Source organism: Dermochelys coriacea, chromosome 15 (genome assembly GCF_009764565.3).
Source record: "Dermochelys coriacea isolate rDerCor1 chromosome 15, rDerCor1.pri.v4, whole genome shotgun sequence".
Classification (NCBI taxonomy): Eukaryota; Metazoa; Chordata; order Testudines; family Dermochelyidae; genus Dermochelys; species Dermochelys coriacea.
In genome coordinates, this window is record NC_050082.1 from 1,248,465 (window position 1) to 1,276,349 (window position 27,885).

The 27,885-nt window shown below is 50.3% G+C and overlaps 2 protein-coding genes across 5 annotated transcripts; one reads left to right on the forward strand and one right to left on the reverse strand.

Annotated features, from left to right (window-relative positions):
• Positions 1–419: 419 nt before the first annotated feature.
• On the reverse strand, positions 420–2,991 carry LOC119843508 (cytochrome b-c1 complex subunit 9). The gene is made up of 2 exons (XM_038372858.2): positions 2,793–2,991; positions 420–688 (listed from the first exon to the last, which is right to left on the reverse strand). Exons 1-2 carry the CDS (start codon positions 2,931–2,933, stop codon positions 641–643), a joined length of 189 nt encoding a protein of 62 aa, XP_038228786.1. The 5' UTR covers positions 2,934–2,991; the 3' UTR covers positions 420–640.
• A 184-nt stretch (positions 2,992–3,175) lies between these two features.
• On the forward strand, positions 3,176–27,580 carry ZMAT5 (zinc finger matrin-type 5). Of its 4 annotated transcripts, none has more exons than XM_043497972.1 (8): positions 3,631–3,897; positions 6,503–6,550; positions 9,108–9,269; positions 10,761–10,823; positions 12,298–12,378; positions 21,461–21,563; positions 26,402–26,587; positions 27,305–27,369. In XM_043497972.1, exons 3-7 carry the CDS (start codon positions 9,143–9,145, stop codon positions 26,445–26,447), a joined length of 420 nt encoding a protein of 139 aa, XP_043353907.1. In that variant the 5' UTR covers positions 3,631–3,897; positions 6,503–6,550; positions 9,108–9,142; the 3' UTR covers positions 26,448–26,587; positions 27,305–27,369. The 4 variants fall into 4 exon arrangements, with proteins under 4 accessions (XP_038228782.1, XP_043353907.1, XP_043353908.1 ...); XM_043497973.1 differs by having other exon boundaries at positions 26,402–26,575; XM_038372854.2 differs by lacking the exons at positions 3,631–3,897; positions 26,402–26,587 and adding an exon at positions 3,176–3,286 and having other exon boundaries at positions 27,305–27,580.
• The last annotated feature ends 305 nt before the right edge of the window (positions 27,581–27,885 follow it).

Sequence of the window (27,885 nt, forward strand, 5' to 3'; positions counted from 1 at the left end):
CTAAAGTGCTGAGTACAACCAAGAGCAAAGTAAGAGATGGGTTTGAATGCTGGAGGAATAACTTTTAAATAAAGTGCATTAAGAATATTTGGAGATACCATTTCTAGTCAGAGAGATTAGCTAGCTATTGCCTGCCTATTTAAGGCTATTGCTCCCATCTGTACAGTGATCTGAGTTATAAATTGGAACATTTACCAGGCAAAAGCAATAAATATTGACAAAGGCCTTCAGCTGTATATGTGCTTCCACTTTTTAGCTCACCCTAAAAACAAATCACTTACGATTTTCCATACTAGTGCCACAGAAATAAGGCTTTATATGCCAGGTTAATTTAGAGCCCTACATCTTGTGGTTAACAATAAACCCTTATTTACATATGGAGCATAGGGGAAGCTAACAGAACATGTAAGCACAAGAAATATAGGTTAGTGAGTTTATTAGTTTAACAGAACATTTTAACATGACAGGAGTAAATCTTAAAGTCCCTCAAAGTTTCTTCCACAGATTATGTTGGTGGTATACTTTGGCTCAGATTTCTTCAGTCAGAAGCTCATTTTCATTCTTGGTAACTGTATCGGGCAACTGAAGAGTTTTCACAAGGGAATACAGACACCCCTGCATGGCTCCTGCAGTCATCACTTCACTTTTCTTGTGTCTCATACTTGTGCTTGATGTGTTTCCACAGTTTCTGCATTTGAAAAAACAGAAGCAAGAAGTCTTATGTATGTGTCCCAGTGATGCTGGGCTAAATTTTTACTTTCACCTAAAGGGAATGCCTATAAGTGAGGAACACACTGAAGTTTCCTGCCATTGCTGTCCTATTTGGGGTCTTGCCCTTGACAGCATATCCTAGTGGCACTTGTTTGGGTGACCACTTTGGCACATCCACACAATGCCTTACCTAGCCAGACCAGTGCACTCCAGGAATACCAAAGTACTTATTCCATAAGTCACAGCACACACTTGAAACAAGGGTTCTGGGGTAACTTCAAGAGGAGGAATTGCACTGTAGAGTGGAGTTATTAGGATAATGGATCCCATTTTTATTTGTGAAGCTGCCTCTTGCAGTGGACTGGCAGAATGAGACCATGTCCCCTTCCTCTCAAGTCCCAGCATACTTGCTGCCATTTCTTCCTTCTATTCACACATCCTTTTCTGTATTTTGCTTAATATTTTTATATTAGCTTTGCTCTTTTGTTCTATGGCCCCCCTGTACCCAGTCACCAGAGGAGAGTATGATACTTGGAGCAGAAGCATCTATTGATGCCTCTTTGCTGCATGTATTTTCCCAGGTGAGTGCCATAAGAGCCTGGAGCAGAGCACCGATGCCTCAGCCTGGGGCCCTATACTCAGGATCTGCATTAGGTAAGCCACAGTAGCAGGAAGAGAATGTAGGTAGCTTTCAAGTGTATTTTTATAGGGAGGCAGTCTAGGATCATACAACTTTGCAGGTTCCTATTGCTGCCCTACTATGTAGCCTTGCAGGTTAAGAAACGCCAAACCGTTGCAGCTTCTGGCTCCCCATTCACACCAAGGAAAAGCCACTATAGTCAAAACAGATTCAAGCTGGACCCAAAACAAGGTCTTTGGCCCAACCATCACAACCAACTGGTACAATAAATACTTGTAAGATTCCTGTTTGTGGTTGGAAAGTATCAGAGCATTTCTAATGCCTGGCCTAGACAGTATCATAGCCTCTTTAAAAGAAGAAAAGTCAGCATACAATCCTAGATGACAAAATATACAATAAAAATTAACTGAATTGCTCAATTAAGAAAGTAGCTAAAGAAATACGTAATTCCAGTTGGATATCAGAAGTTTCATCTGGCTCCAAACTCCTGGAAGGGACAAGGAAATGTGCAAATCATACACACTTTATATTTGGCTGTAGTTTTGTATTTTGCACAAACTGGATGCTTTTAGAGTTAAAATACATACTTTTTTTAATCTCAACTTGGTATGCTAAGGGGACAGTTACAGATAACTGGAGGATCAGGTAATGTGTGTATCACTTATTGCATACGATGAAGCGAGCTGTAGCTCACGAAAGCTTATGCTCAAATAGATTTGTTAGTCTCTAAGGTGCCACAAGTACTCCTTTTCTTTTCACTTTTTGCCATGGTATCTAAGCATCAATTATGATTTTCCTGTCCAGAGATGCAACTGAATTACAATAATGACTTGATTTCTCTCATCTTGTGTTGGGGCTAATTTAGACGGCTTGGGACAGCACCGCATCTTGGCAACGCATCCTATGACCTACATTGTGTGCAAAGGCGCAGTCACCTTTTTCGTTGCGTTAGACATCAGAAATATGAAACTGAAGTCCTTGTTTTAAGCTTCCTATACGAGTGTCTTTGCCTTTGTCTCCCATGAGGGCCAAGGCAGCTCGAGAAGGCCAAGAGCATGTGGAAAGCCTCCCTGCAAGCGCCCCGGGAGCCTGGTGATCACAAGGCCACTCCGCATTTACAAAGGAGACTAGCCGGGCTGTTGGATCCCGAGACCTTCGTGTGCCTCTGGCCCTGTAAAATAAAGGGCCGAATAAACCGAGTGGCCCTAAAGGCCGCCGGCGCCTCGTGGGAAGCCCCCGGCTGCGCTCCCCAGGCGGGGCCCGGCGCGGGAGAGCGACACCGGCCGGGCCCGGGGATAGGGACTGACTGCCAGGGCCGCGCCGGGCCCGAGCCGGGGCCTCGCGTAGGGCACAGGCCGGCCTGACCTTCAGCCGCGCCGGCCCGGGCCCGGCCCCGGCCCGGCCCCGGCCCCGGCCCCGGCGCGCCCTCCGCGGCTCTCACCCCGTGGTTGAGGCGCTCGTAGAACGCGTCGGCGCCCTGGTCGAAGGCGCGCTCGAAGAGGAGGGCCCCCAGCGCGACGGTGAGGGCGAAGGCGGAGGTGCGGCGGAAGAACACACTGTACAGCCGGGAGCGCAGCGGCATGGCGGCCTCCTCTGCCGACGCCCGGGCGAGCGCAGGCGCGGCCTCCGCCCGGAAGTGATAGTGGGGCTTGGAGGCCTGCCGCGGGGCACCATGGGGCTTGTCGTGCGGCTCCGCGGGCGGGGGCGGACCCGCCTCGGCCTCGCTCCCGGGGGCAGGCGCGGACTGCATTTCCCGGCATGCACAGCGCCACGCTCGCCTCGGGCCATAGCTCCCTAAGCGATGAGACCTCTGGGAGATGTAGTCCCTTCATTCACAGGCGGGCGCCGGACGCTCGCTGGTGGCGGTAAAAAACCACAAGCCCCAGCAGGCCGTGCGGGTGCGCGCTCCGGGGCTTGGGCCGTGTCCGTGCGCAGGTGAGTGGCGCCTGTGCCGGTCCCGCAGGCGGGTCCGGGCCGCGGGGAGCGCGGCGGCGGCTCCTCCTCCTGGCCCATCGCGGGCTGGCCGGCAGCAGAGCTGGAGGCCTTTCGCCTTCGCGCCCCCTCGAGCTCTGCGCCCCAGGGACCCCAAGGGCGGGCGGGCGGGCGGGCGGGTGCCCCCCCCCCCGGTGGGCCGGCTGCACCCCCCCCCCCGGTGGGCCGGCTGCACCCTTGCCGTGCACCGTCATTTTCACCAGTGCAAGGCCAGTGCACAATGGCGCGCATCCTGCTGGGACTCTCTCCCACCCGCGCCGTGCTGGTGTACAGGACTGCACAAGTAGTGGGGGGTCAGGCCCAGGGGCGGCACAGGGGAAGGTAGACACGCTGCGGATTTGAATACATTTAACACGAAACAGGTCTTTATAATGTTAGCAGGACCTAAAGTACCTCTTCTGGGGGGAGGAGCCGTGCAACCTCCAGCCAAACAAAAAATGGCCTCTGGGTTTAGCTGCTTCAGCTTGCATGTGCTCGGCTTGAGACAGTGGGGGCTTGAGGCTATTCTGGAAGTGTTGGGTGCCCACAACTGCCACTGGATGTCGATGGAAGCTGTCGGTGTGTACAGCATCTCTGACGGGGCCAAGCTGTCCTGAATTGGACAGCCCAAATTGCACCCAAGATCAATAATATTGAAATTTTCAGCCCAAGTTTATACAGACCATCTGCCTATTGTGTATTTTACACAACACAATAGGCATTCTTAGGTGATCTTCATACCTACCGAAAGAGTCTTGAATTCTATGTGAAACAGCACCACAGATAACGACACTGGATTGCGATGGGTAATGAGCAGAGCTGAGAAAAATCCATGAGGAAAGAACGTTTGCTTCTGGAAACAGAAGCCTAGGATTAGAAGAGACCACAAGGGAGGCATGTTAGATTTCATATATTGGCGGGGGGGGGGGGGTGCACATGCGCAGCTATTTTTTTTTATTGATCACATGTGAAAGTAAGAGTAGTTATCATTAGAGAGCAGAGACTTCTGGTAGAAGGCACAAGAAAAACATTAATTTTGCAGCTTGGGGCAGCCTCTACTTTAAATCGGAGGAAGTTCTGCCATTTACTTCAGTGATAGCACGAGGAGGGTGAAGTTGCTTGGAATACGTTTTATTGGAGGAGTTCAAGTTCCCATTTGCCCTCTGCTTATTTATATCAGAGTGGTTCATTTTAAAAAGGGGAGCAGTTACACATTACCCCCATCAATTCAAACCTTAGCAGGACAGAGGTAAATCTGGGTTTAGAAGTGTGTGGGAAAGGGGTATCTGGGGCTACATTCAAGCAAACTAAAAGGAAGCGGGGAAAACTCCCTTTAAAACCTCCCCCTCTCTCCCAGGGTTTCTATTTAATGAGTATCTAAAATGAATCTTAAAAACTGACATTTTTTCTGTGTTTCAGTCATGTCAGCAACCCAGAAATGGAGTCCTGGCTGCAGAGCCATTTACTTTCCTTGATCTTGTGCATAGTTTCTGCTGAAAAGAGTGGAGGTTTCTTGTGTGGACCAAGGCCTCTGTCTGTGTCAGAGACACAGAGAAAAGCTGGAAAGTTGCCCAAGGGGTTTGGACACCCAGTTCCCATTAATTATTATGGGAATTAGGTGTACCTATCTATTAGGGCAATTTTCCTAATAAACCTATAAACTATTCCCACTTGGCTGGATTTTGATCACAGTTATGCTGATTTCAGAGTAGCAGCCGTGTTAGTCTGTATTTGCAAAAAGAAAAGGAGTACTTGTGGCACCTTAGAGACTAACAAATTTTCCACTCTATATGGCTAAATTCAGTGCCTTGCATAATCACAGGTTTCAGAGTAGCAGCCGTGTTATGCTGATGTGACTCCTGACTAAATCCATTGAAATTGGTGGAGTTATTCTGGATTTGCACTGGTGTAAATGAGATCAGAATCTGTCCTCTTTTCAGCATGGAGAGATGCTGGCAGACTCCATTGGTTTCACTTGTTACTACAGAGATCTGAGCATATTTAAAGTGACAGCTGGGTCTCATAAGCTTGATACTTGGCTTTAATTGACTTCACATCCGCCTAGATACCCTACCTAAGGTGGCTGAAATGGCCCTGAGCCTGATTATGAGGAAGCAGGAAATTGAGAGAGAGGCCCAGAAGCAATTTTCAGAGTCCAGTACAAAAAATATCAAGTTACACCCAGATGAAAACAAATCAGACACATGTTCTCTTCTGCATCTCCTTCCCTCTCCCTGGATTGCATGCACCTGTAAATGAAATCAGTGAAACTCCCCTTAGAGAAAAGGAGTACTTGTGGCACCTTAGAGACTAACAAATTTATTAGAGCATAAGCTTTCGTGAGTTACAGCACACTTCTCACGAAAGCTTATGCTCTAATAAATTTGTTAGTCTCTAAAGTGCCACAAGTACTCCTTTTCTTTTTGCGAATACAGACTAACACGGTTGCTACTCTGAAACCTCCCCTTAGAGAGGAAGGGTGTGAGATTATGCAATGTACCTTGGATCTTTTCAACCACCCAGCACATGTGGGTTTGCCAACCGCTGCACTCATTGGATTGTGCTATTGCTTTTTGAAAAGGTTGCTCTGAAAAGATTTTAAACTGGAACAATATTATTTTAAAATGGGGTTAAGGCGGATGGACCTCTGCACCTGTATGGGCAGGCTCCTTGATGTTGGTGTTGTGGCTCTACAGAGATCTAGGGGTACACTTTGCATGGATCCAATTGCAAATATTACATTAAAGGAGAAAAGCCAGGTTAAAAAATATAAAGCAGAATTGTTTACTCCTGTTATTAATAAAAACCAAGATTATTAAAACTGAGGGAATTCTTTCTATTTGTACTTTTCACCAATAATGCTGTTTATTTTGTATTTATGCTTCATTCAGTAAGGAGAGTGGAAATAGTTTAGTCAATATCACTTTTGGTTCTAGTCATTTTCACTTTGATTCCCATGCACTAGGCCTGTGCTGAAGAGTCTGGATTGCAGCACGACAGAGGATTGTTAAAATCCAAACAAATAACTGTTGTAATTGAAATTTTATGAAGAAGATGAAAATATTTATTGCTCTTGCTCCTTGTAAAAAACATTTTGTTGTTCCTCCCTCCCCCTCCCCCCATTATTATCGAGTATCCAGTAACCCTCTAATAGATCTTTATTACATTTTTTCCCCATAGTTTGACTTGCTAAAAGAATTCAGGAGCCTGTACCACAAGGGATGTAAGGTTTGTAGAACGTTGCATTTGCTGAAATTTACAAAAGTTCTCACTCTTTGCTGCTGTTTTTTATTTTGGGAATTAATTTCTGCAGTTATGGGGCCAGAACGATGAAAAATGCAAATAAAGAAAAGTAAAGATTTAAATTAATTTTCTTAGGGTCTGATGCTTTAATGTTTTCTGGACATAAAATTTGCACTGAACTCCATGGATATTTTGTGTGTGGATCCATTGCAGAAATCAAGCTCATTTTCTCTTATCTGAGATCTGTTTTTGAGTAAATTGGAGTAAAAATAGAGTGCAGAAGCAGGGGGTTGAAATCTAGAGTTTGGGTTAATGTCAGCTGCTGGCATATGCAATGGAATCAGATGTCAGAGGGCTTTGAACACAGAAACTTAAAAACAACAATAAAATCCTTGAGTGACCCTTTATGTGGTGGAAAGCTGTAAGAATTTTCCCCTACAGATCCCAAAAGCTGTCTGGCTACTGAGATATGCCCAGTGCCAGATTCCACAGTTGGCTACAAAAGTTTGTATTACGTCAGGTAGAAGAGGGTGACAAATGGTAGGTAAACGCGGATTAACTGAAGATGGGTTGTCTTCCAGGACTGCAGAGCAGAGCTTCAGGCTTCACCCCTGCAGAGCTTAAGAGCTCACCAGAGTTGCAACTCATGGCCATCCAAGCCATGATAGCACTTCACTAGCAAGAGCTAGACTTAGCCATCATTCTAGATAACATAGTTGGTTTCCCAGTAGGGTAATCAGAACCTAAGAGTGAGAGACAGACCAACTCCATTTGGCTTATTCTTATCCTTGTATTTTACCATCCATCATGTACCTAGAGAACAAAGGGTGATCCAAAAAGAGGCATTTATATTCAGTACATCTGATCCTCCTGCCTTGAGGTGGGGGTTTATTAGTGTGTGATTCCTCCAGTCCCTTGTATCTGTGCAATGGCTGGCACAGGCATTGAAGAATCTTGCACTGGAAGTGAATGAAATAGACAGGGCTCCTTTCTCAGGCTCTGAGAGGCTGATAGATTGACTTTGTAGCAGTGATTTGTTTTGCCCTTGAGGTGCCCCTGTGGCTGGCTGACATGAAGGCTCGGCAGGATCTGTTCTAGCGCCAATGCCCAGCCTTCCCTCAAAGGGATCACCTGTTGATGGCATTGTTCCTGCTGACTCTGGAAAACCTTCTGGAGGCTCTAGTCCTGACCGTCTTTTGTTTTTAAGTCTTTATTTCTTGTGCTAATTTCTGTGCCATGCTTTTCAGAGACTTGGTCATCAATGTTTCTGAAGCTGTGTAGGCATTTTCAGAGTCTATCTACCTATCTGTCCATTTTAGGCATTTGTAAGGTGTCCATCATGTTCCAAGAGAGGGAGTGTGCAGCTTCTACTGGTTGAGAAGTTCTGTACTGTGCTTCCAGCAGGCACAGTCCAGCAGGAGATGGGGTACAGGTGGTGTAAGCCATCTTTGCACCATCGGAATTTTGGCCTGCTCTGGGGGCTGCTGTGGCCCTCGCATATATTAGAGCAGTCCATTCCTGTTATAATTTTTAGATCTTGCCAATGGACTATAGCATAACATCCCTGTAGTGCTCAGTGCTATGGAGACTCATTTGACATGCCCCTGCCCTCCACCAGCCTTTCCCCCATGCCAGGGCATGTGAGGGAGAGGGGTTGGGCAGCATCAGGTTATATGTGGTAGTTCAGTGCAGTGTCTGTGCCAGGGAAATTCTCTCCCAGCAGGCTAGGGGTTTTATATGATCCTTATTTGCTTCCAGGACAACTGCACAGGAGGTGCAGTGGAAGGGAGAATCCCTCTTGCTTCAACTTCTGAAGGTCTAGGAATGAAATCATTTGGGGGGGGGATAAATTTGTGGTCTGGAAGGAGGAGAAAAGGATGGGGAGAGTTTAATCCTGCATGTGGTAAGGCAGCATTAAACTCTAGCTAGATCAGCACTGGACTAGGCAGTGCCAGCACAGGGGCTAATTCCTGGGATCATTCCAGCTCCCCAGGGGTAACCGCTTCACCACACAGGAGCTGCTGGGCAGCTTGTTGAGGTTCTCTGGCATTGTTACTTGGACGAACTGGACTCCTCACAGCAGGGAATCCTAAGGGTAGGAGCAATGCCGTGAGGAGGCAGTTCAGTGCCCGGTGCGAGCAAGCATGTTTGCTCCCCCTGCTGGGTTTTTTTCATTATTTTTCTGCCCCTGCAGATTTGCACCTTGGCGGTTGCCCCGCTCACCCTTCCCTGGTTACAGCCCTGGGGAGGAGGTGTGTTTAGCCAGCCTCTCACTGCTTAGGGAGCAAGACGCCATGGAAGGGAGCCTCCCATGCAGCAGTGCTGAGTATTATCCACTAGGCCACTAGACTCAGAGCTGCCATGTCTTGGGGGGGGAGGAGCATTAGTTTAAATTAGCCTGTCTCACCCCTTCCTCTCTAACCCTCTCAAGTGTACACCTCCAGTGGGTACACATCCTTGTCCTTTGGGAGCAGTAGCTGTAAGGGTTTCCCTGGGAATGAACACTGCACAGCACTGACATCTGTCTGATGCTGTTTTCCAGGCAGCACTGACCCCGCTGTACCCAGCGGAGGATAAATGGGGAAGAGGTATTTCTGTGACTACTGTGACCGATCCTTTCAAGACAATCTTCACAACAGGAAGAAGCACCTGAACGGGGTACAGCACCTGAGGGCCAAGAAGGCCTGGTATGACCTGTTCCGAGGTGGGTCCTGCCAGCCGAGTTGAACCTTCTCCCAGGAGGGCGGGTCATGGGAGGTGGTCAGTAAATGAGGCTGGATCGGCATCAGTAATCTGTATCCAGCATCGTTCATGCCAGTGTGTCACAGGACACCTCTCAGACTTGGTGGTATGACTGGCAAATTATTTCTGAGGCAGCAATATCACACTGGGAAGAATCCTGGGTGTCCGATGAGATTTGAAATGAGATGGAAAGAACAAGGAAGTCTGCTCCAGATGGTAGAAGTGCAAAGGACTGGGTTCTTGCACCAACAGTGGTGAGGCTGAGAGGAGAGGCATGTGCTGGATGAGGGGTGTAGAGAGAGAGTGCTGGAGTTAGCTGGTTTGTGAAACCCCAGAGGGCTACTGTGAACTGAATTGGGAGCTGGGGGAGGCAGGGATGTGTGATGGGGAGAAAAGGTGCTGATTTGTGTGTATGGGAGTTCCGCGGCCATGTGGGAGGGTGGCACTGAGGGTTTGGACAGAAGAGGCAGACGCGGGTGTGTAGTTGTGGTGGAAGATGCAGCTGCAGCCCCAGAGATGCCCTGGTGCCTTGGGGAGATCACATGGCCTTTGCTGGGGCTCCCATGGGCCAGGAGTTAGAGACTGCCTCAGTTGGACAAATCACCCTTGTTGCTGGGCGCTGATGGGCTTGGGCTGGGCAGGAAGTTCAGTTTGGGTTGTGGAAGTTTAGATTATTGCTGAGCTTGGAAGGACCACCAGGGTCCTGCCAGGGCAAGCTACTAAATAGCCTTACTGCTTTGTTCGTTCCCAGGCCTATCTCATGCTGCTGTCCCAGTGACCCACCCGAATCCTGATTTACAGGGGTCACCTTCCTTTTGGCTATCATGGACTCCTGTCTCCAGACTGAATATAGCCCTGGCATTAGTAGCTACAGTTTACACTGAAATCTGAGGGAGTTGCCTCGACCAGGGCTCAGCTTGGCTCTCCAGACTCATTCACTGCTAGGGGTTTCCAGGGCGCAACCTCAATAGTCATTAAGGGCCACTTTTGCCGTGGTGTCCCCTGGATGCCCAGCATGAAGTGCTGGGGGCCCAGCTTCCAGAACTGCTGTGCACCCTCCTGTTACCACCAGTTTGAACCAAAGTCTGTCTCTGTCCAATGAGCTTTACAGACTGTCTTTGCTCTGGCCTCATGCTTGATTCTCTGCTGTGTGGCTGGGGAGGAAGCATGTAGCAGAAAGAAAACAAGATCTTCCAAAGCCAGTGAGGTGCAAGGGAGGAACCTGCAGACAAGGAACGTGTTAGTCATCAGTTGTCTTATAATGAGCTTTCCATGGCTGTTGTTCACGGCCCTCATGTGAAAGGGCTGCTCACCGGGCAGCTGACCTGCATATGATTCTGGTGGGCTGCAGGCCCTTATGCAAGATGACCTTTCACCAGGTGGTTGATGTGCCTGGTTTTTGGGTGAGATGGCTCTACTCATTCCCATCTCTGTCATTCTTTTCCTTCCCCAGATGCTGCTGCTGTCTTGCTGGAGGAGCAGAGCAAGAAGCCCTGCAGGAAGTTTCTGCAAACAGGTTAGGTTTTTGCATGGTGTCTTTCCATACAGTGATAACTAGGGTGTGCTAGCTCAAAAAATCTCTTTGCTAGCCAGGTCAGTGCTGCTCTAGGTTGGCCGGGAAGTTGTGCCTAACAGAGTATGGTGTGGAGCTGCAGGGTGTGCCTGTGTGGACCCCCATGTGCACACGCATGTGGCAAAAAAATAAAAATTCTGTGCACAGTATTTTAAAATTTCTGCAAATTGTATTTGTCAAATCAGTGTGGAGGCTCCAGCATGGCATTGGGGAGCACAGGTCACTGCCTGCACAGAGGTGAGAGATCATTCTGCAGCTCCCCCCAGGACGCAGACTCAGCCATGAGGCTGCACCCAACCCTGACCCAGTGCAAGGACCGAGCTGGCCCCAGAAACTTCCCAGGGCCCTGCTCCTCTGTGCCAGGTGCACCAGGTGAGGGCAGGCAGGCTCAGTAAGGCCAGGATCCAAGTGTGGAGGGGCTTAGTTTGGGGGGGGATCCAGGTGTGGGTTGAGAGGGTTCTGTGTGGGGCAATCTGGATGTGGGCAGCTCAGTGGGGGATCCAGGTGCAGAGGGGATCTGGATGCTCAGGGGTTTGTTGGGGGGGTTCTGGGCGTAACGGAAATGGGACTCTGCAAGGGGGTCCAGGTGAAGGTGGTTGGAACTTAGCGGGGGGGGGGGGGGGGCTAGAGCTCAGCAATGCCTTCTGGGTTTGGTGGGGGAATCCAGATGCTAGGGGTGTGGGGCTCAGTGAGGTTGGGGATCCAAGTGCAGCTGTTTGGGAATAAGTGGGGTGGAGATCCAGGTAACTTGTTGGGATGGTCCAGGTGCAGAGGGAGTGGGGCTCGGCAGGGGGGTTCTGGATGGGGGATGAGGCTTGGCAGAAAGGTCTGGGTATGAGGGGGTCTGGATGCATGAGGGTTTCGCAGCTGGGGGAGCAGCTTCCCGTACAGTGATCCCTCCCCCTGCAGCTGAGAGCAATGGGCCCAGGGTGGGGGGAGTTTGCAGACAGTCCTGCAGCCTGGAGAGAGATCTGGGGATGGGTCTGACTCGGACCTGGGATGCTGTGTAGGGGAAGAGGAGGTTCCATCCTCCCCAGGCCAGCCAGACAAGCAGTTGACCCTGCGCAGGTTAGGAGCCACCAGTGGGGTCTTCCCCAGTCTCGCTCCCTGTCCCCACAGTGATTTACCTCTCTGCCAGCTGCCCTGGGCACCCAAAGTTTACTGCTCAGGAGGGTTGCATGACCAGTCTTGTGGCTTCCCTTTGCTTCCCTGCCAGAAAGTCAATTTTCTGCAGAGAAGCAAAGAAATCGGTGGGGGACATTAATTCTGCGCATGCGCAGTGGTGCAGAATTCCGCCAGGAGTAAAAAAGGGAAGGCTAGAGGCTGTTTGTGCAGATGCATGGGGGAGACGTTGCCTGTTCCTATGCTATTTGGAGTGAGCCCTGCTCTAACTGCCTGCATTTGGGTCTTGTTCCAGGGCAGTGCGACTTTGGGTTCAACTGCAGATTCTCTCACATGACCGAAGAGGATCTGGAGAAGCTGAACGCACAGGTACAAGGTGAATATTGGGAGAAGGGAGGATGGAACAAGAAACTGCCAAGTGATTTGTGAGAAGGACCGTGAACCCTGGCTTTAGAGTGTTGCTGGGGCACAAGGGGGCACAGAGGAGCAATTGTGCAATGACAGCCTGTGGGTCTGGGCAGCTGCATGGAATGATCAGTGCAGATCTGTCCTGCTGGCCCTCCAGCCCCTCCTCACCATCTGAGCCTGTAACATTACTGGTAATGGGGCCACTTTCTATATGGATTCTTTCCCTGATTTCCTGGCACAAGGAGAGACCTGTGTGTGTTACTGTTCAGAGCTACAGCCCAGTAATGAGCATGGGAAGGTGGCTTTCTGGGCTATGTGGGTTCTCTGCAGCTTGGATGGGAGAGGGCTTTGTTAGCTAGCTATATGAGTTGTCACCAGTAGGGGGCACCAGTGCATCACATCCCCCCCTCAAACTCTCAAACTTTTGTGGTTCCCCCCAGCCCCTCCCCACAATGAAAGGGAAACTGCTTCTCCAAACCCCGGGAAAGATTGGCCTAGGGTTAGCTGGCTCCTCTATGGAGCATGCACAGGGATCTGGATTTAGGGTTTCTGCTTCTGGGGGAGTGGAGTTTGGGATGGGGTAGGGGATTAGAAAGAAGATGCTGGGGGGCTGCTCCCCTTGGCCAGTGTTGGGGGAGGCCATGGCTTTTCCATACTGTGATCCCAGACGATCCCCCTTCCATCTAGCCCTGAAGAGAGGGAGGGCAGCTGCAAGCCCTCCTGGGGATCATGACCTCCCCTAGCTAAGAACCCGAGGGTCAAGCATTGTTGACTTCCTCCAAGCCAGTCACTTGCCCAGGCTTCCAGGAGAGGTCGAATATCGCATTGGTAACAGTCCAGCAGGGAACGGCCTTAAGTTGGCAAGCGGGGGGCTGCTAATTAAGGGGGGATTCTTGGGACCCCCGGCCTTGCTCTAGATTTGAAAGAGTGGGAGGCAGAGGCCTGGCTGTGGCTGAGTCAGGCTGCACATACTCTGTGAATTGCTGGCAGTTAGTAAAAATCCCTCCACAGGAGCCATGTGGGGGTTGGAGAGAGCCAGCCATGGTTGCTACCCCCCCAAAAAGCAATGATGCCCATCTTGCCATCTCGCCTCCTTTTCTCTCTGCTCCTGCATCCCTGGGTGGTCGGGGAGTCAGTTCATCTGAAAGAACCTGTAAAACTCCAGCCATTTAAGGTTATTTATAGCAGCAGGGAAAGCAACTGCCATGGGTGGTGGGTACCATAGGCTGGGGGAGGCTGTGCCTCCCCGAACAGCCAGACGTGGCTCTGCCCCCAGGCCCAGCCCTCTTCCCCCCTCTCCCCACTCTGCATGTGAAGGGGCAGCTCCAGTCCCCCTGTGTGGTGGTCCCTAGCTCAGGCTGGGGCCACTACGCTGGCCCTCCCGGCACTCGAGGGCTGAGGGCCGGGGCTGGCGGCTGCGGGGTAGGGGGACTCTGGGCTCCAGCAGGGGTGTGTGGAAGGGATGGGGCTGGGGGCTAGCCTCCCCCAGCCAGCAGTTCATGCACTGCCCATGGCAACAGCTGTCCTGAGTGGAGCCACAGCGGGGAGGACAGGATCTGGCAGGGCTGAATGCCAAGTACATTTGTTATTGATTGGATGAAAGTGGGGAATTGAATTGACCGGCCAGGGGGACTCCTTGGAACCCTTGCCCTTGGCTTTACAAACCTAATCCTTGAATTAAAGTGATTCCGCTGCAAGGAGTGAGCAGCATAGATGGCTAGAGACAGGCAGGGCTCTTATCTAGACTTGGGCACCACTTGGAGGACTGCAGTATAAATGCCTGGCTTCAGGGCTATGCTCACGTTGCTCCTGGGAGCAGTCTCAGTCATGTCAATGGAAATCCCCTTGTGAGTAAAGGCTGGACATGTGAGCTGGTTTGTGCTGTGATGAGAGACCCAGGGTGGTATAATCTGACAGGGAATCTCTGGAGATAGTTTTTAAGGCTGTGAATGAAGGGCACAGTGGAAGAGAGGTGAGATCTGGTAACGTGGAAAAACCTGGATAACACGAATGGCCGGAGAGCACAGCCGCATGGCATGCAGTCAGCTGGCAGGATTGACAGGCTTGGGACATCGGGTCAGATACTGTAGCTGGCTTGGAAAATGGAGCCAGATGCTTGGCGAGTTTCAGAGAGACAGGGTAAAGTGGTGTTAATGCTAGGGGTCAGGTGGTAACACACTTGGTTAATTGGAGTTTATCAGCCATGTGGAGTAGTCAGCAGTGCCCTTCAGGAGTGGAGAGGCCAGGCCAGGATTTAGGATGGCCCTGCATGGCGGCACTAGGTAACACAAGGCTGTGTTTGTCAGGGAGCTAGAGAGCTCCATAGGGTCTGTGTATCTGTCCCAGTAAAGAATTCCCTTTACATCCATTTTAAAGAACAGCATGGCCAGCAGGCCCCAGCGCCCAAATCAAAGGACGCCAAGCGCCCTGATTTGTTTGGGCGCAAAGTTTATTCTTCGGGGGGACTTCAGCTCAGAATCGCTAATCAGCAGGCACTTCTGAGTCATTACAATTTTAACTCCTGGAACTCCATGCTGAAGTTTAAGGAGTTAGTACCTCCTGAGTCCAGAGAGGAGTTTGGGGCTTTGGTGGATGAGGGCAAAACAGTGACATGGACCTTGCTGCAGGCTTCTCTGGACGCTGCGGACTCTGCCGCATGTACTTCGGCCTCATCTGGATCCCTGAGGACAATCTCCTGGCTGCAAGCCTCCGGCCTGCCACCGGAGCTTCAGCAAACACTGCGGGACTCCCCTTTGATGGAGAGGGCCTGTTCTCAGAAAAGACCAACTCAAGGCTCTATAGCCTTAAGGATTCAAGGGCAACAATGAAGTCCCTGGGTACGCACCCAGAGGAAACCCTTCAAACCCCAGCAGCCGCAACAACGCTCCTATCCACCTCCTCGGCCAAGGCAGGACTTCTATAGGAGGCGGGGACGTAATGGCAGGAGGAGGCCCTCCAACCCCCCGTCTGGGCAAGGCCAGGGCCTGTCCAAGTCGTCTTTGGGCTCAAAACAGGCTTTTTGAAGGGATTCACAAGGACGGGGTACTGGACCTTGTTCAGGATCGTACCCCACCTTTCTTGAATTGTTTATCCCATTTCCACCATGCTTGGTCTCAGATAACTATGGACGCTGGGTCCTTCACATGGTGGAAATGGGATACTCTCTCCAGTTTTATTCCTCCCAGCCCTCCCACCCTCCTTCCCCGTTCCTCTTCAGGGATCTGTCTCACGAGCAACTCCTTATTCAGGAGGTTCAGAATAGCGGCGATCAAGAAGATTCTGAGACAACTAAGAGGCAGGAGGTTTTACTCCTGATACTTCCTAATCCCCAAGGCAAATGTGGGGCTTCAGCCCATTCTGGACCTGTGCGGACTCAACAAGTTCATGGTAAAGTTGAAGTTCCACATGGTCTCCTTGGGCATCATTATACCTTCCCTGGATCCTGGAGACTGGTACGCCGCCCTCGACATGAAGGACTTGTATTTCCACATAGCGATTCATCCGGCGCACAGACACTTCCTCCGCTTTGCGGTCAACTGCGAACACTGTCAGTTCATGGCCCTCCCCTTTGGTCTCTCCATGGCCCCCTGAGTGTTCATCAAATGTATGTCAGTCGTGGCGGCCTTCCTTCATTGACGGTAGATGCAGGTATACCCTTGCCTCAACAACTGGCTTATCCGGGGACACACCGGAGAACAGGTGCAGTCCCACCTCTGCTTGGTTATAGACATGTTTCTTCGGTTGGTTCTCAATATGGCAAAGTCAACCCTAGAACTGACCCAAAGAATAGAATTCATCGGGGTGGTTCTGGACTCCATGCAGGCATGAGCCCTCCTGTCAGACGCTTGTTTCCAGGCTATAGTGGGTCTCGTCCGGAGCCTTCAGAACTTCCCAAGTTCCCAGAACTTCCCTTCTTCTCGGCCACATGGCTTCCTGTACATAAGTGACCAGGCACGCCAGACTTCGACTCTGCCTGTTACAAGCCTGGCTAGCATGAGTCTTTCGCCTAGGTCAAGACAGCCTTGGTGGTCACCGTCCTGGAGCAGGTACTGGCCTCCCTCCGCTGGTGGCTAGATCCCCAGCTGGTATGCGAAGGTGTCAGCCTTGGGATGGGGCACCCACGTTGGGGACATTCAGATGCAGGGCCTATGGCCTCTGTCTGTGCTCTCTCTTCATATCAACATCCGGGAACTGATGGCGGTACGCCTTGCCTGTCAAGCTTTCCAGGAGCGGCTGCAGGGGCGTTGTGTGGTAGTCCTCACAGACAACACCATGGCCACATTTTACATCAACAAGCAAGGCGCGCACACACCTAATTGGAATGGATATGAGCAACACATCTCGAAGAACAACAGTTACCAAGGTGAGTAACCATGTTTTCAGGCTTATCTCTCTTTGTAACAGATGCTGATGTCAGATGCCGAGAAAACCCAGCTTGACTCTCTGATCCCAGATGAGCTTTGCAACACTGTCACTGTGCAAGTCAAAAGCTGATAGCTAGATATATTCCTCCCCTATCCCCAACTGAATAAACCTGATCTGGAAGCCACACGGAGAGAGAAGCTAAATCTGGAATCCCCTCATAGCGTCGTTAGAGAGGCACTTTATTCACTACAGCCACTCTTTAATTGGTTGTCGTTAGGCTTTTAACCGAACCCCCCAGTCTTGCTGTCATTGCTGCTGTGTGCTTGGTACATGCATTTTTAATCACTGAGGCAGATGGGCTCAGAACCTTGCCTCTCAAGCTTAAACTGTAGATTCTGGCAAATCTATCCCAATTCTTGGGAGCATCCCAAATGCACTGGCACTAAGATTGTCGCAGGCAACCCAGGATTAGGGAGGGGAATTCTGCACAGGAAAGTTGGTTTAGAGGCTTGGATTCGACAGGTGTGCAGAGAAGGACAGACCTAAATGTATCTGATCCCTGCTGCCTGTATGTGGATGTCTGAGAATCGGAGCACCTTGGTGCAGAAACTCGTGTTGTTGAACATGTAGCTAGCTGGATGTTTTAATGTGAACACCAGGGGCCAGAGTCTCATCTCACTTAAACCAGTGTAGATCTGGAGTAGCCAGTGTGTTAGTCTGGATTTATTGTGGGGTAACGGAGAGCAGACTCTGGCTTTGTGGGCCTGCGGAGTCCCCCTGCTCCCATTCTGACTCAGCAGAGCTGAAGTCATGGAGATGCTTTGGGCAGTTTATTCCATGAGTGCCCCCTGCTGGCTGAATAGTAGAGCAGCTCTGACAGAGGCCACTCTCCTGGCTGCTCTGAAAAGCATTGTTGAATAGAAGAAGTGGGGTAGAAAGGCAATCCCAGCACAAGGCAGATGCAGGAGTTAAACCTGCCTAAGTATGTCTGTGACCCTCATCACCATGTATCCAAGCACTTCACAATCACTGGTAGATTCATCTAAGTAGGAAGTGTTATACCCATTCTGCAGATGGGGAAACTGAGACTAAAGGACTTGCCCATAAATGTCTGGTGCGTCGTTGGCTGAACCAGGAACTGAATGCAGGGCTCCTGAGTCGCAGTCCAGTGCCCTATATACTGAACTATCATTCCTACCTCCCCTGTGCACCCCTTCTGATCAAGCCTTTGGTTTGGGACCATTCTGGGTGGCCATTCTAAACAGGGGATCCCGCCCAACTCTCCGTGGAGAACAGCAGAAGAACACTGAATCATAGAATATCAGGGTTGGAAGGGACCTCAGGAGGTCATCTAGTCCAACCCCCTGCTCAAAGCAGGACCAATCCCCAACTAAATCATCTCAGCCAGGGCTTTGTCAAGCCTGACCTTAAAAACCTCAAAGGAAGGAGATTCCACCACCTCCTTAGATAACGCATTCCAGTGCTTCACCACCCTCCTAGTGAAAAAGTTTTTCCTAATACCCAACCTAAATCTCCCCACAGCAACTTGAGACTATTACTCCTTGTTCTGTCATCTTCCACCACTGAGAACAGTCTAGATCCATCCTCTTTGGAACCCCCCTTCAGGTAGTTGAAAGCAGCTATCAAATCCACCCTCATTCTTCTCTTCCGCAGACTAAACAATCCCAGTTCCCTCAGCCTCTCCTCATAAATCATGTGTTCCAGTCCCCTAATCATTTTTGTTGCCCTTCGCTGGACGTTTTCCAATTTTTCCACATCCTTCTTGTAGTGTGGGGCCCAAAACTGGACACAGTACTCCAGAGGAGCCCTCACCAATGTTGAATAGAGGGGAATGATCACGTCCCTCAATCTGCTGGCAATGCCCCTACTTATACAGCCCAAAATGCCTTTAGCTTTCTTGGCAACAAGGGTACACTGTTGACTCATATCCAGCTTCTTGTCCACTGTAACCCCTAGGTCCTTTTCTGCAGAACTGCTGCCTAGCCACTCGGTCCCTAGTCTGTAGCAGTGCATGGGATTCTTCCGTCCTAAGTGCAGGACTCTGCACTTGTCCTTGTTGAACCTCATCAGATTTCTTATGGCCCAATTCTCTAATTTGTCTAGGTCCCTCTGTATCCTATCCCTACCCTCCAGCGTATCTACCACTCCTCCCAGTTTAGTGTCATCAGCAAACTTGCTGAGGGTGCAATCCACACCATCCTCCAGATCATTAATGAAGCTCTCCAGCAAAGATCCTCATCACTGCATTTAGAGTGACACGCAGCCAGTGGGATCAAACCAATCCCTCTTAGCAAAGGCTGCAAATTCCAGGTATGGGAAATTATCCATCTCCAGCTGCTCAATGTGTAGCACATTGTCCTCATTAAATTTCACCGGGCAGATGAATAATTGGTTGCCACCATTAGGATGGAGCGATTCTTCACTCTGCTGGAGTGATATTGATTTCACACCCTGTCTGGAAATGTATAATGTTTTGCTTAAAAGCATAACATATGATGTCTTGATGCTGAGCAGGCATCTTGCGGAAGGTGCCAAGGGGCGACACAGGCTGTGTTTGTCAGGAAGCTAGAGAGCTCCAAGGTTCTGTCTGTCTGTCCTGTATGTCCATTGTAGCCTAGTCTTGGTGTGTCTGTACCACAAAAGACACTACTGGCCACTGCCAGAAAGGCGAGACAGGACTTGATGTTTTTGTTTCCTTTTGTTAATTTCTGAGTGTTTTAAAAAGAAAAGGAGGACTTCTGGCACCTTGGAGACGAACAAATTTATTTGAGCATAAGCTTTCGGAATGCATCCGATGAAGTGAGCTGTAGCTCACAAAAGCTTATGCTCAAATAAATTTCTTAGCCTCTAAGGTGCCACAAGTCCTCCTTTTCTTTTTGCGGATACAGACTAACACAGCTGCTACTCTGAAACCTGAGTGTTTTAAAGCTGCACTCCCAGTTCCATCAGCTGGATACTTTAACTTAGGCTGCAGACACCTGGAGCTGTGAGCATCTAGCAGGTTGTCTCTGCCTTGCCCACTGTCAGGGTGTGATTGTGTTGTTAATATCAGCACAGAGGATTAGATCCTGGCACATGCCATGGCCCCTTCATGCTGTTCTGGGGGCACAAAGCCTCCCTAATGGGGCGGCTGGGGATTCCCCCAGTGTGGGGCATTCTCAGAGCCATGCTAGCTGTCTCCGTACTACATGCTCTCTGGGCATAAGGCGCGTGCCACAGGAAAGGGAGTGACTGGATGCCATTGTACTCTGACAACCTCCAGCTGGCAGAACAGTGCCTAGGGAGCTATTACCAGATGGGTTAAGCTAGAGCAATCTTGAGGCGGCTCTCTTATGCCGGGGCTGAACAGGCCCTTGGCAACCCAAGGGATCAAGAGAGTGCAAAGGTAACAGTCACTTTCACCCCCTCCTCTTCTTGGCTGGCTGAACAGAGGTTAAGGAAGGTTAGCCATGTTTCTCCACCCCACTCTCCCACCCCCAAAATTGTGCTATGCTTTGAAATATCTACTACTGGCCCTGGTCAGAGACTGGCTGCTGGACTAGACTGACCATTGATCCAGCAATCCCTCTGGCTCTGGCCTGCCCCCCTGAGTGTTTGGGATTATGATAGCAACAAATTCCCCAAGAACTCTGAACCTTTTACATTGCTGGCACATGATAGCATATATCACATTGGTAGATGAGCCTAATCACATCAGCCACGCTATCAGAGGCTCGTTCACCTGCACATCTTACCAATATGATATATGCTATAATGTGCCAGCAATGCCCCTCTGCCATGTACATTGGTCAAACTGGACAGTCTCTACGTAAAAGAATAAATGGACACAAATCAGACGTCAAGAATTATAACATTCAAAAACCAGTTGGAGAACACTTCAATCTCTCTAGTCACTCGATTACAGACCTGAGGGTGGCTATCCTTCAACAAAAAAGCTTCAAAAACAGACTCCAGCGAGAGACTGCTGAATTGGAATTAATTTGCAAACTGGATACAATTAACTTAGGCTTGACTAGAGACTGGGAGTGGATGAGTCATTACACAAAGTAAAACTATTTCCCCATTTTATTCCCCCCCCCCCCCACCCTGCACTGTTCCTCAGATGTTCTTGTTAACTGCTGGAAATGGCCTACCTTGCTTGTCACCATGAAAGGTTTTCCTCCTTCCCCCCCCCCCCCCGCTGCTGGTGATGGCTCATATTAAGTGATCACTCTCCTTACAGTGTGTATGATAAAACCCATTGTTTCATGTTCTCTGTGTGTGTATATAAATCTCCCCACTGTATTTTCCACCAAATGCATCCGATGAAGTGAGCTGTAGCGCACAAAAGCTTATGCTCAGATAAATTTGTTAGTCTCTAAGGTGCCACAAGTACTCCTTTTCTTTTTGCAAATATAGACTAACACAGCTGCTACTCTGAAACCTGTCACTGCTGGGCATGTGTCTGGCAATGGATGCTCCTGGGTATGCCCCTGGCCATGGCGAAGCCAAGCATCCAGATGCAGGTGGCTAGTGGGGAGGGAGGGGCTGGATTGTATTGGAGAAACTATTGACTCCACTGGAGGAAAAGTGTTGCAGATAATGAGCAGTGGGTTTAATGGAGTGAATGGATTGCATGGCTCGCGCTCTGACAGAGCCCTCTCTACCTTCTCTCCCCCAAACAGAGGAAAGGAGATCAAAGGAGGAAGGAGCAGAGGTCCCAGCTGGCACAGTCGAGGATTGGCTGGAGAAGAGAGCAAAGAGGCTGAGTTTTGCTCAGAGCAACAGGTATGTGAGGCTGGCAGTTCCCCCGCCCCAGTCAGAAGATGGTCCCGTCCTTCACCCCAGCCTCCTTGAATATTAAAGATGGTGGAGGTTAGTCAGAGCAGAGTCTAAGCTAGTGGATTGAGGGTGGGAGCTGGGAATCAGGAGACCCTGCTGGTGAGTTGCTGTGACCCTTTGGGCAAGTCGCTTAAAGCCTGGGTTTCAAAGCTATGCATGTGTGCTTGGTGTGTTTCGTACCAACTCGCTTATGCAAAACTGGACTTGCACGCACAGATCAGGGATGCACGCACTTGTAAACTGAGGATGGGTCCTGTTATTGTGGGGAACTTTCCTGACTTATACACGCTGCCTTGGTGGAATGGGCTAGCGAAAGGATCTGAGTCCTCGCTCCCACTCCCTTTACCCAGGGGTCTGCCTGACCTCAAGGGCTCCCCTTCCACTCTCCTGTATGGCAGTCCTCGTAACCCCGACAAGGCTGGGACCAGGATTCCTGGGGCGCTTGACTCCCAATCTTGTGGTCACTTAGGGCATGGGCTAGGGTGTCCCCACTCCAGGGTCCTCTCTGCACTCTGGACACTTCCCCCCGAGACCCTCTGCCCCTTATCCAACCCCTCAGGCCCGGCCCGGCACGGCACCCTTAACATGCTGCTCAGAGCAGCGTGTCAAAGCCAGATGTGCTGAACCACCGGAGCGTGCAGCCCTGCCCCCCAGAGCGGTGCTTTACTGCGTTGTATCTGAATTCATGTTATATCGGGGTAAAGGTGTAGTTCAAGCAAATACAATTTATGAAACAGCAATCCATTTAAAAAAGGGGAAAGGCTAAAGATCAGCCCACTCTGTGGCACGAGGACATCACAACCAGTGTCGCTGGAACGTAAGGGAAGTTCAGTCTGCCACTCACATGAGCCAAGCCTCCCTCCCCCGCCCTGGCCACAGGTTGGACACTTGCTCTGGCGGTGGCCACACGCCCTCAGGCTCTAGGTGGCAGGACCCTTCTTCCCAGTGTCGGCCCCCACTTTGGGGTTATGATCCGCCTCTTTGCTGGGGGGGTGGTGTCTCTCTGTGCTGGGCCTGCTGCCCAGGGTCCCCCTCGCTCTCTCCTGCTGCTCACCCCACCTGGCTCCAGCTCCCTGGGCTGCTTCTCTGAACTCTCTGGCTCTGGTTGCTGCAGCTCTGCTCCTAGTACTGACCTGCTCCCTGGGCTGCTTTTCTGGTTCTCTCTGGCCGGTGTGGCCCTGCTCTCTCTGTAGCTGGGCTACACTCTGTTCCAGGCAATTCCAGCTCACAAAGAGGACAGGACTCGTGGCCTCCCGATTCCCTCATTAGCCTGCCCGCCTTGTCAATCGGGCTGACCTGGAGCATTGGCCTCTCCTCATTGTTTCTGGGGACTGTCAATCTCAGGATCCTGATTTCCCATCGACCCTACCCCTTTCTTTTGGTACCTGGAGCTAGCCAACCAAAAAACCCCACTGAGTTTTAATAAGGGGCCAACAGTCCCCTTAGACACTTATGGCTTTGAAATCTAAACCTTGCTCTCACTGCCTCAGTTTCCCTATCTAATGTGAGCTAGTGATATTTCACTCCCCTTTGCAAGATCTCTGGCTGGAAAATGCCACTGAAGTGCTATGTGTCGTTAACAACCCGAGTTCCGGGGACAGACTGCTGAGCCCAGCTCGGTGACAGCTTCTCTGCCCTCTGCTTGTCCTCCCTGCACAGCCCCTGCTTCTGGTTTGCTAGTAGTGGAATGGAACCAGCCTCTCCCAGTGGCATTCTGACAGCCTGGCATTGCCTGTTGTCTTGCTCACCTGACTGTGCCGCAGGCTTAATTGGCTGTTGCTTGGTCAGGTGCCAGATCTTTTGTTCTTTTCTGTTTACTCTTGTCCCTTCCGCATTGGTCTGAGCATGACCTTCTTGTGTAAGGTTTCTAGATGTGTTGCTTTCCTTTTATCCCATCTGTCTGCTTGGCTGCTCTTAGCCCTTCAGCAGAACCTGCTTGCAATGAATAACTTTGGCACCCATGCAGTGTGGTCACCCCTTGTGTTTGTCCTATTCAGAGCTTTGCAGTGCCAGGTGAAATGGCCACGAACTAGTCCCTGTCTCCCTGGTCGTTGGAAGCAGGCAGGGGGCATGGGATGCTGGGTGTTTTATTTGTTAAGCTCCTCTTTGCTCCAGTATATGCTGCTGGTGCATCTGCCAGTCAGGAGCTGAATATCATTCATGTAAGAGCTTCACCTTCAGACCAACATGGCAAATGTCTGTTCCTACCAGCTACGCTCACCCACACAAACAGCCACAGGATGCTCAGCAGCCCTTGCTATTTTGCTGTCCTGAGCAACTGTGTTCTGTTTTGTCTGGGAAGGAGCCTTCACTTTCCACTCTCAGATTCTTCACAGGGCGTTGACACGCCCAGCTAATGTGTGGGCAGCCGAGAATGTTGGCAGCAGGGGGCAAGTAGCCCATTTCCCTGTCTTATCCTGGGAAGGGTCTTCCTCTTTCCTCTGCAGTGTGGAGCATGGAGCACTAGCTGGAATCATCTGGGCACGTCTCACTTCATCAATTCCCTGCCGTTGCTGGGGCCTCTGGCATTGGTGGCACCTTGGTCTCTCGTGTTCCCTGCCTGTGGACTGAAATGCTTTGGTTTAACTGAAGTAATTGGGTTCAGTGTAGGGGTATCTGGGTGAGATGTAATGGCCTGTGTCACACAGGAAGTCAGACTTGATGATCCGGTGGTCCTTTCTGGCCTTAAACTCTATGAAACTCACAGAGAGGTGACCCATTCTCTGAAAGGGTCAGACAGTGCAGTAGTGGGTACGTGGACTTGAAACACATGTGCCTTCCAGTGCTTGCTTCATTTAGCTAAAAGAAAAGGAGTACTTGTGGCACCTTAGAGACTAACACATTTATTAGAGCATAAGCTTTCGTGAGCTACAGCTCACTTAATGCATCCGATGAAGTGAGCTGTAGCTCACGAAAGCTTATGCTCTAATAAATGTGTTAGTCTCTAAGGTGCCACAAGTACTCTTTTTTCTTTTTGCAAATACAGACTAACATGGCTGCTACTCTGAAACCTTTCATTTAGCTAGTGATTTGTGTGGCTGCTGGTGTCTGTAAAAGCCATCCAGCTCTTTAAAATGAGGCTAAACTATAGAGAGAGTGCCTGGGGGAGCAGTCTGCATTGGCAAAGAATGGGACTAGGGGATCCAACGGGCCGTTTCCATCTCAGCTACCAGGGAGGGCAGCTCGGAGGATGATGGAGAAGCTCTTCGCAGCAGCGTGCTGCTGAATGGTCTGAGCAGCTCCAGCGTCCCCTGCTGATGTGCCTCAGTCCATGACCTGGGGGTGGGAAAGGGGAGCTGAGCTTCTGTCTCCATTCGCTCTGTGTCCTCTTGGCTGAGGTAACACCATGGGACTCTGATCCTGCGGGAAATGACTGGAGACCTATCAGCTTGTCTCACATAATCCCCCCCCCCCCCCAAACAGCCACCTATTCCCTTCTGGCGGGCTTGGCATTGAAGTGATGATGTTTACACAAGAGGCTCCTATCTGATCCTTATTGCCTGAGCCATGCAGTTCTCTGCCATCCTTTGGATAGGGAGGCTGGGGTGGAATAATTGTATCTAAGGTACATATATGGCCCCCATCCACATGTAGTTATCTTCCCAACCCCCCTGTAATATCACCACTTAACAGATGGGAAAACTGAGGCATGGAGAGGCTGAGTGACTTGCCCATGTTCATACAGAGAATTGAACCCATGTTTCCCAAGTTTTAGGCTGGCCCCCTAACCACTGAGCAACCCTTCTTTTTTGGAAGGCCTGCCTCCCACACAGTTCTTGGACCAATAGAACCATTTTGGTTAGGCCGGTGACTTTTTTTTTTTTACCAGTATGGTTAGATCGGTACAAGCTCTAGAGTAGATGTGGTTACACTGTGTGATAAAGGGGTCCTATACCGCTATAGTTTATTCCCCTTCCTGTATGGGTATTGCTATACCACTGTATGCACTCTTACGCTGGTATAACTGTGCCCACACTCAGGGGTCATACGGCATTAGCCATACTGGCCTAGTTAAAGCAGAACAGCTTTTGTGTGGCCTAAATGTAGCAAAAGCAAAGTTACCACCAGATGCTGAAAACATCTGCAGTGTCATCCAAACTCCAGAATAAGCCCCACCAAGGGGATATAAACATTAGCCCAAATCATAGAACTGGAGGGGACCTCCAGAGGTCATCTAGTCCAGTCCCCTGCACTCATGGCAAGACTAAACTTATCTAGACCATCCCTGAAGGATCGTTCCACTTAAACAGCATGGAAGGCAATGCACTAAACGTTAATAGTCAATTCCAGCACATGGTCTGGGCTCTGACGGGGGCAGGGGAACTGCGATTCTCTGGATAAGCCCTATTATGTAAAGGAGCTTGATTACATTCATCGTGGCATAACAATTAAAGAGAGATACATGAGGATCAGAGGTAGAAGTCCCCAAGAATCAGTGAAAGCGGCTGTCAGGACTCGTGCTGGAGAACAAATGAGTTCTTCTGCACTGAGGAATTGCTGGAAAGGGGGCAGGTTGCCTCCCAGTTGAAGACTTAAAGGGCCAAGCACATCCCTGTTCCAGAGATAATGGAGTAACACCTCAGTTGGCTTTGGCCCTTGATGTGCAGAATGATTGATTATCCTCTCCAGAGCGCAAGAGGAGTTCACCTCTGGTATGGGAGTGCTGTGCTTTGGGCAGAGGGGCTGCCTGCTAGTGTTAACTGCAGATCTTCACCCATTCAGGCAGCAAGTGCAGGGCAAATGCCACCTGCCGTGGTGGTCTCTCTCTCTCTCTCTCTCTCTAGGATGTGCTGGCCCCAAACCCCTACCATAACAAACAGACCAGCCTGACACCCTCCTGCCTTTCTCTGCAGAGCTTTGGGAAGCCAGCTCCCTGGAGTGCTGGAGGCTGGCATGCCTAGGGGGAAGAGTTAAGGCTGGGGCATGTGACAACTGCTCTAGCAATGAGGTGTATAGCTGTGGGTGGAAGAGTAGGTCATATTAAATGACTTAACTTTTCCCATCCTTGCTTGTCTGCAGCATCCTTAACTGATATACAACAGGGAGTGAATGTGAATTTCCCAGTTGCTAGATCAGGAAAGGATCTCCCACCCAGCAGTGGGGCCTGTCACAGAGCACCCAGTTGTTTCATCAGCTCCTCTCTGCTTGCACAGAGATCCTTGCACGGGACTATTGCAGTGAAGACAGGGTATAGATTGGAACTAGGAGAGCAGTAAAGCAGTGTCTAAAGGGATAAATGCTGCTTTTTCATCCCTTGCTCTTCACTGTAAAATGTCCCAGCTTCACATTCTTCTGTCTTCCCATTTCCCCACCAGCTCCCTTACTTTCTTCTGCTCTCTTCTTCCCCCGCTGCCTCCTGATCAAAGTCCCAGGGTTTCCCTTGGAAAGGCCGATCAGGGAAGGTTGGAGGGATGTATGGGTAACCTGTAGCCCCTCTGCTTATTTTGTTCACCAGCTGCTGCGTGGCTCAAATCTCTCAAGTGTCAGATTTCTACCAGCTTCCCAGGCAGCCCTATGACCCTTAACACTTCTGGAGGTTCATTTCTTGGGGGGGGCAGGGCAGGGCAGGTCTGGTGGCCATTAAAAAACTAGGCTGATAACTGGATGTGGGATAGGCAGAGGGAGCACCACCATGACTCATCCTGGCTGGATCTGACCTAATGCTGCTATTTCTTTCTCTCATCCAGTTCCCTGACAGAGAAGACATTGGTTTTTCAGTACCCCCCTGGCTGGCCTCCAATACAGGACCTTCCCCCATCCCTTCAGGCACCACCCCCTGGAGGATGGCCAGTCTTACCCAACCTCCAATGGGGATGAAGGCTGCAGGGGGATGAGATGGAAGAAAGAGGGGTAGAGGTGTGGAGTTGTCTCATGGAGGAGAGAGGGGGTCTGTTTGCTGTAGGAAATGTTCAGTGTTACTTCATATTTTTTTTTGTAAATGAATAAAAGTTACTTGACTCAGCTGTGGCTGGTCTGGGTGTGTGGCCTACTGGACTTGGTATTTTCCTCCATTGTGTTTTTTTCCATATGCCCGTGGGTTGAAGCTGATCACCTGGAAGTTGTCCTCTCTGCTGAAATTGACTAACCTATCAGAACCCTAGCTTGTGTATCCCCTGCACTGCATACAGGATAATTCCCACAATGCCTGCCCCTTGGTGGGGATAGGGGTGCAAGGCCTTTGCTAATGGAGATTAGAATGAGCCCCATCCTGTGGCCTTTGAGGTACAGTGCCAGCTCTACCTATCTGTGCAAGCCCCAGTCGTGTGGC

Coding starts and splice junctions, on each gene's coding strand:
- LOC119843508 (XM_038372858.2), bottom strand. CDS start 2,933: ATGCCGCTGCGCTCCCGGCTGTACAGTGTGTTCTTCCGCCGCACCTCC. Junction 689..2,792: donor ACGAGCGCCTCAACCACGGG/GTGAGAGCCGCG, acceptor TTTCAAATGCAG/AAACTGTGGAAACACATCAA.
- ZMAT5 (XM_038372854.2), top strand. CDS start 9,143: ATGGGGAAGAGGTATTTCTGTGACTACTGTGACCGATCCTTTCAAGAC. Junction 10,824..12,297: donor CAGGAAGTTTCTGCAAACAG/GTTAGGTTTTTG, acceptor GTCTTGTTCCAG/GGCAGTGCGACTTTGGGTTC. Junction 12,379..21,460: donor GCTGAACGCACAGGTACAAG/GTGAATATTGGG, acceptor TCCCCCAAACAG/AGGAAAGGAGATCAAAGGAG.